At 32.7% G+C, this 8,110-nt stretch overlaps 1 protein-coding gene across 1 annotated transcript in view; it reads right to left on the bottom strand.

Annotated features, from left to right (window-relative positions):
- The window catches only part of PHF14 (PHD finger protein 14), a 185,003-nt gene that overhangs the window by 148,458 nt on the left and 28,435 nt on the right, over positions 1–8,110 (bottom strand). Inside the window, exons 4-8 of the mRNA XM_027765746.1 lie at positions 6,806–6,952; positions 5,904–6,174; positions 5,509–5,615; positions 3,298–3,393; positions 1,327–1,430 (exon numbers count right to left, since the gene is read on the bottom strand). Of these exons, the coding sequence (XP_027621547.1) occupies positions 1,327–1,430; positions 3,298–3,393; positions 5,509–5,615; positions 5,904–6,174; positions 6,806–6,952 (725 nt within the window). The remainder of the gene's footprint in view (positions 1–1,326; positions 1,431–3,297; positions 3,394–5,508; positions 5,616–5,903; positions 6,175–6,805; positions 6,953–8,110) is intronic.

The following is an 8,110-nucleotide window of genomic DNA, read 5'->3' as shown; positions in this document are numbered from 1 at the left end:
ACAAATTATGAAACAAAATAATTTTCCAAAATTCTAAACTTTCTCTGAAACTATTAAAAAAAGTTGCTTCAAACAAAATTCAGTTTGTTTTTTACCATTAGAGATAAGACTTTAAAGGAGTTCTAACATGTAAATAAGCTACATATTAATTATTATGCGTTAATATGTAAGTCTTTTCAACATCAGATTTTCAGTCTTAAAAGTGAAGAAATTACTATATGCTGCAAAGACTGAGGAGGTTTACTACTGCATTAGTTATTTTAGATTTGGGAGGTTCATTTCAAGAAATCTAACTTTTCTTGTGCAAAAAAGGTTGATTCTTGAAAAATTAAGAACTAAGACCTGAAAATTCAGGGTTTACTTATTATGGAAATGTACAGAGTGAGGGAAAAGTTGAAAAATCTAAAAGAGCGATGCATGTACAGAAAAAGCAAGAGTAATGATGCTTAGAACTTTTTCATATTCCTGGGAAAAAAATCATATATAAGCACAAAAAAGATAAAATTAAGCCAGAAAAGAGTCTATTGCTGTTATTTCTGAGTTAAAGAAAAAAAGTTCTGGGAAAAATATGTACATATTTAAATATTACCATATATATGTATTTATACATAGATATATGAATTTAGGTGTACATGTGAATGTATATATGTTTGTATACACACACGTAAGCACACCAGTATCTTCTAAACTTCTCTCACTTAATCAATATAAGAAACATAAAAAAAGTAAGATCCTAACCTATTTAGATAAGAAAAGAATTCTTGACTATGTACAATTACTACAGTGATAAACACTGTAAAAATACTGAGGAAAGGAATTAAAGAACAAATATACTTCAAGAAACAAAACTATAGTAACTGAGCATAAAAAAAGTAGACAGACTCAAATCAAAAACTTATCTCTATAAATGTAGCAGATTCAGGTTACACATGTCATATTCGCTGCTACCTAAAAACACAGACAAAACTCTATAATTCATTTAAGTAAATGTCTACTATATTGTTTTAATTCCTTGAGTCAAAAATCATCATGTTATTTAGAGCAACTTTCCAGTTTCCCAAGGGAAACTGTTTATTTCCATGCAGCTTATATAGATCTTACCATCAGCTAGTTAAAAAGTACAAAAAGTCATTTATATACAAAAGAGCAACAAAAATCTCTACTATTGCAATTGAAAAGCATTTTTGATAAAGTGAACCTCAAATTCATTTTACTTAAATTCTGGTATGAACTTTATTCATTCTCAAATATTTAAAGTATCTTTGTACTAATAAGTATTAATTTTAAGAATACACAAAATTATTCTATCGTAACTGTATTACTTGCCTATAAAGTACTGCAGGCAGAGTAGATGTCTTTTGAGTGCCTCCTTCTTTTTTACTTGGTTTTCTCTCCTTGGGTGCTCGCAAAATTGCCGGTATGTTCAACTTCTATCGATTTGAACAAATGCAGTATATATTGTTTTAAGGAAAAAATATAATGGAACATTTTCTCTATTTGCACTCAAGCCAACTAAATGACATAAGATTGTTAGAGGGAAAATCCACTTTACCAGCTACTACACTGGCAAAGAACACTGAAATGAGCTTCATCTAACACTTACTTTCATTATAAGCCTATAATTACATACTTTCATCAATTTTCAGCGGTACATTAAAACATTATAAAAAATAAACTTCTACATTAGCTTTAAAAAGTGAAAGACAAGGACAAGAATTAAAAAAAAATTAGACTCCATAAAAAGAATATTGAAACCATTTATTTTCCTCAACATCTCAGCTATATTGGTGCTCCATAGGTTAATTAGAAAAATTATCTTATTGGACCAAGCTCTCCTATAAAACAGACCAGACTCTCTTTGGGTTTCTACTAATCTGTAGTATACTGGCTTCTCAGACAGCAACCATCTATCAAAGTCATTTCTTAGTGGCCCAGTGGGCCCACATCTGTTCAACCAACTGGAAAAAAATGTCAAGCAAGTGACACAAACAAAATCTACTTCTGGTGTATAAGCTACGTTTACATAAGGAAATTTGCAAGCCTCTGTTAAGTCATTTTATAAATGAAAATGACTTTTATTGTAGACAGTATTTTATAATAAACAGAAGATTCTTATGAGACAAACTTGCAGATTAAGCTACAATATAACTTTGCTAGCTTTCCAAATAAACTAAAGCCTTGCACTCAACATTAACTTCTCTAAATATTAAATATAAAACATCATAATCTTCCAAAAATCATCAATAACCTAATGATAGTAACAAAAGTACATTATTTCAAAGGCAACTCTGCATTTTTACCTTTCAAAATAAATTATTCTTTATAACACAAGCCAGATGCACTCTGTTCTCAAAATAAGATCTTCAAAGCTAGCATGCCACAGTACAAAGCAGTATGTATTACTTTGTAAAATAGTATGTCTACATGAATTATATGATGAATTTACTCTCCATAAACCTCTCAAACAAGTACAATGAAAAAATATCTGTTCTTTGAAAAGTCTCTCCCACAAATAAAACTGCTTTCATTGTGAAAGGACAATAAACAGTGGGCCACCATCATCCTTAAAAAATATAAATAGAAATTATTTGAAAAAATTCTTCATTTATAAACTGATTAACAGTAAAAATGGCATTCAAAGAAATTTGTTTTGGAAATTTATTTTAAATTTATTTACTCAAAGAAATTCTGGTAATAATTCTTTTCAACACCAAGAATTTTAGCAAACTAAAACCGTTCAAAATATATTTTTAATAACTACAATAATAGCTACCATTTGGTGAGAAAAAAAAACTAGCATTTATGTTTTGAAGTCCTATACACAACTTAAAACTAAATTAACATGAAAATGAACCTCTCTAGTTTGCCTTTTTAAATTTTAAGTTTCACATCAAAATAAAATAATAAAAGAACTACACATAGTATAAGGATAGAAAAGGAAAAAAATGTGGCAAAGGATCTAAAACTGTTAAATTAAAGGAAAGAAGAATATAGAAGAAACTCATGCTTCAAATCTTAGCTTCATCATAAATGACAGGTCAATCAGTTAGAGCAAATGAAAAAATTTTACAAATAGAATAGCTGTTGAAACTGCAAAATTAAGCTATAAGTTCTCAGTAGGCAGCTTCCAATGCTCTAGATGTGTTTCAGGCACAAACCATTATCCCAGAGAATTAGACTCTGATCAAACAGAATTCTTCAGTTAGTCAAGTGACAGGTGCATCCGAAGTCTGTTCTTTGAAAATCATAGAGAGAGCAAGAATTGAAGAAGGAGATCACGATTGGAAAGAAACTAACCTGCCCTGTGATTCTGCCTAGTAAGGCCCATATTCCTTGCCCTTCACTTCGAAGTTTTCCATTCAGATTTTGAAGTTCTTCTAAAGATTCACATAGCTACAAAGTGAATGTGTCAAATTAGTAGACATTAAAATATGTGAAATTTAAGTAGTTATTAACATCCAAGAATATCTAAATTCCATATATTTTTAATATATTCAAGTCATAACATCACTGAGAGAAAAGGCTATAAATTATTTAGCAGCATTAACAAAATGTAAGCATTATGTTTTATACTACCATTGTGATTAATGCTAATGACATCTACATTTATGTATTCCATTAGAGTCTGCTATGTAATTTCATACAGTCTGTTAATCAGTCATTATGACTGTATCAATTCCCACTTTCAGGTCCGGCTCCACAGCCTAGATGGTTTAGGCAGCCAGATCCTACAAGGCTGACTGCAATTTGAATTCCGGCCCTGTCAGCTTGAAAAAAAATGCCAGACTGGTGTGTGCATGCCCCAAAACCTGAGAGGATGGAGAAATGCAGAGAATTAGAAGGCAGTTTCTCCTTCTCCTTATTTCTTATTTCTGGCAAGCACATACACCCTCTGGCAATTTTAAAAAAGAGAGAAAGACATCTCCACCATTTCCCCATTAAGGAAAATAAAGAGATCATGAAGTTTTTGTGAGTTGGCCAAGATTATAAAACTTATAATAATCTCTAGGCCATCCAAATCTAATCCTAGTACCCCGTTCAATAAAATGTTCAAACTTACTATTAATTTTTTTTATGACTTAAAATGTTTTCTAACAAGGACCAGCAGGTAGCATGGTGGTTAAGCACTGGACTCCCACATGGTCAACCACAGTTGGAGCCCCAGACCCAGTGGCTTGAAAATCACACCGGGAATGTGTACATGTATGCCCCAAATCTCCAGAGGAGACAGGAGACTGGAGGAGAAGGGATTGCTGCATGGCCATCCACCCTAGGAGGTGATTTCCCATGTTCCCTGTTTGTCTCTTTCCAACTAGCATGCCCTATGGCAAAAATCTCAAAACAACAAAAGTTTCTAACAATAAGTCAATACCAATTTTACAGTTAGTACCAGACATTTTTAGCCATATCTTGCTTTTAAATAGTATTTTGTTTTGATCTTCCTCATCATTAGAATGAAGAGGCACAACGAAAATTAAATAAGGAAATTTTATTTTTAATTAAAAGTAGCATTGTAAAATAATTCAAAAACAATAAATTCAAAATAAAATTTAAAAGTAAGTTTTAAGAGACAAGCAGATGGCGTAATGATTACATCACTGGACTCCCACATAGTCAACTATGGTTCAAGTCCTAGACCTGGCAGCTTAAAACTCATACCAGGTACATGCCCCAGATCCTGAGATGAGCATAGAGAAGGTATTGTAGCATGGTCATCCTCCCTGGGGGTGATTTCATACTTTCTGATTCTCTGCCTCTCCAGTGAGCACAGATACTTTATAACAAAAATCTCTCAAATAAATAAATAGATAAGTTTTTAAATTTTCTACAAACTGGGATCAGGAGATGGTGTAATGGTTACACTGCTGGACTCGCACATAGTTGACTGCGATTCAAGTCCTGGATCCAGCGGCTTTAAACATACTGTGCACATATGCATGCCCAAAATCCCAACAGGATATTTGAAGAAACAAGTTTGCAACATAGCCATTCACTCTAATGGGTGATTTCTCTCTTTCTGTATCTGTCTCTTCTGTCTCTCCAGTGAACACATGTGCCCTATAGCAAAAATCTCTTTCAAGAAAAATTTTTTTTCTACAAACTAAACTTACAGAGAAGCTCTATAAAACTATGTATTAATTAGGATTAAGAAAGATAATAAAAAGGGCTGGACTCAATCAAATCTCAACCCCAAAAACTGACTATGTGAGCCTACACAAATCACTCTCTTCAGGATTTAATTTCCTTCTCCTCAATTATAAAGTTATGGTGAGAAGTAAAGGAGTTAACGCATATAAAGAGATCAGAATTGTGTATGGCACAGAGACTGCTCAGTGAGAAACAATGATTATAATGAAAATAATGAGGTGTGGGAGTTGTAGGAAAAAACCTAAGAACTCTATAATGAATTTCAAAATAAAACATAAATAAAAATGCTATAAAAAAATCACAAAATAAATCTTCAATAGGATCTACTTTCTTATGTGGTGTGTTTTGTAGCCAACTTACCTTATTATATTCCACATGTAGCTTTTCTTGCTCATTCTCTAATTTATCCTTTATATTCTTTTGTTCAGCCATATTTTCCTGAATTTGAATCATGCGCATATTTCTCTCTATTTAAATTAAATATCCAATTTTATTTTAGGAGAAAATAAAAGCTGATATACAAAATATACAATGGGAGGAACTAACCATAGAGATGACATCAATAAACCTACACTGTTTAAAATACTTTTAAGTATATTCACAAACACATGAACCCAGAACTTATCAGAAAATAAACATGCTTTCAATTTTAATAAAGCATGGATGATAAATTTCTAAAAACAAGCCACATATAAAATATTTTCATTAGCAAATTGTTCTCAGTGAAATGTACATGTATCAGTGTCTATACTGACCAAAATAGTAATTGACAAAATCAGCAGTAAGAGCTGGTTGCTTATGTTTTCTCCTTCCATCCACACTAGAACTAGTATCTGAATTGTCCACAGGAAAGATATCAGTACTGATCCCCATTAGTTCTGCTTTCCGCATCAGTTTACGAATGGCTGAAGCACTACTAGTGAGTGGTCTGGGCAATTTTTCCCTTGGAACCCAAGCCTGGGGTCTGGTGGATCGAGCTAGCTCTGCTTTGGCACGATACTGCTGAAGCCGGGCATTGATCCTTGCCTATAAAAGAAACGTATAGAAATTTAAAAGATAATATAAAGGAACATACTCCTTATGATTTTTATTTCCATGATTTGAAAACCTCAAGATAACCAGAATGTCCTTTTTAGAGCAAATTATAAGTATCAATGGATGTATACTATAAAATTCTTGAGTAATAAGCAAGATCTATCCTTAGTAACAACTGTCTTAATTTACGATCAGTTATGAGAAATAAATTTTATTAGCCCAAAATTTCTTTTGTCAATAACTGCAGTCATCTCCATAGATTTATTTAATGTACACAGGAATACATTTTAAATGGGCAAACAGAACAATCCCTTGCATAAATCAACAAATTATGTTTAACAAGCTAAAAAAAAGAGTCAACATATTGCACTCCTAAAATAATTTCCTCTCAGTCACATTTTTTTCAGTGTGGAAACACACTTTATAAATTGCTGCTGTTGACTAAATGAGGAATAGTATGTCCACAAACTAGACTCACCATTTACCTTATCACAATTCACTTACTAGGTAACTAACCACAATCAATTCACAATTAGACTTTACATGTCATTAGCAAACATATAAGATCTGAAATCCATATCTTTAAAAGAAAAAAATGTATATTTTGGCATGAATCCCATACCTGTGCTTCTGGTGATAGTTGTTTCTCTCTTTCCTGCAAAGACATCTTACAATAGGATTGTAGAGCCAGGTAGTTTTTTCTCTTCCACTTCCTGTCTAACCTATCAGCATGTTGCTTACAATAAGCAAAAAATGGATCTGCTATATCCTACAGAAAAAAAGGGAAAAGTGAACATTTTTACTCCAGAGGTCATGACCTACTTTTTTTAAAGTATCTCCTACTGTTGGTTATTTTCATAATAAATTATTAAAGTAATTTTTATACATAACAATAAACATTACTACTTTAAAAGTGATCCTGTATATCATCTTAACAATTTCTTTTTCTTTAAAGGACCATGAAAATTTAAAAATACTGAAATCAAGTCGTCTGTGTTGTTTAGGTATTCATTTCTTAAAATCACTATTTAAAACAAATGGGATTTTGATAGCCTTAGGTAGAAATCGTTAAATAATATTGTGAAAGAGTATATTAAAAATATAGGATTAGTTGGGGCCAGCAGGCGGTGTGGTGGATAACGGCGCTGGATTCCCACATGGCCAACCACGGTTCAAGTCCTGGACCCGGCGGCTTGCTTTCTCGCTTTCCTTTTCTTTTTCTCTTTCTCTCTCTCTCTCGCATCAAATAAAAAAAAAAATAAAAATAAATAAAAAATAAACTAACAACAAATGGAAATGAATAAATAATTCTTTCAAATAGATTCTACCCAGGAAGAAAACAGATTAGGAAATCTGGCCAGCCTCCCAACCCAGGAGAGGCAAAAGGGAATAGGCCTTCTTGAAGAGACACTTTCATGGTTCCTGAGAACCAGCATTTTGGGGAAACAAAGAAATGAAGATTTCCCACTGATAATTCGGCCTCCAGCACACAAAACTTGCGAGATTAAACTTCCAAGTTTGGGAAGAAACCAACCATCCACCAGATGACTAGAAATCGCTGCAGGACCACAAGAAATATGGGAAAGCAGGAAAATATCTCTCCTCTACGGGAAAAGGATAACTCCTCTTCATCTACACACAGTTCAATGGAAATCATGGAAATGTCTGATAAAGAATTCAGGACATTCATAATGGCAAAGCTAACAGAGATGGAAGAGAAGAGAGACAATGAACTGCAGAAGAGGCAAGAGAAAGGAGTTGATGAGTTCCAGGAGGTGAGGAAATTCATGAAAGATCTAAAAGAGGAATTTCACACTTTACAAAAGAATCAGATGAAACTGTTACAGATGAAGGCTATAATACAGGAAGTCAAAATCTCCCTTGAAATTATTAAAAGCAGACTAGATCATACAGAAAATAGAATCTC

The sequence above is a fragment of the Tupaia chinensis genome, unplaced genomic scaffold (assembly GCF_000334495.1).
Source record: "Tupaia chinensis unplaced genomic scaffold, TupChi_1.0 Scaffold139677_1, whole genome shotgun sequence".
NCBI classification, from domain to species: Eukaryota; Metazoa; Chordata; class Mammalia; order Scandentia; family Tupaiidae; genus Tupaia; species Tupaia belangeri.
Note: the sequence above shows the minus strand (reverse complement) of the source record. Positions and strands in the feature narration are given on the sequence as shown.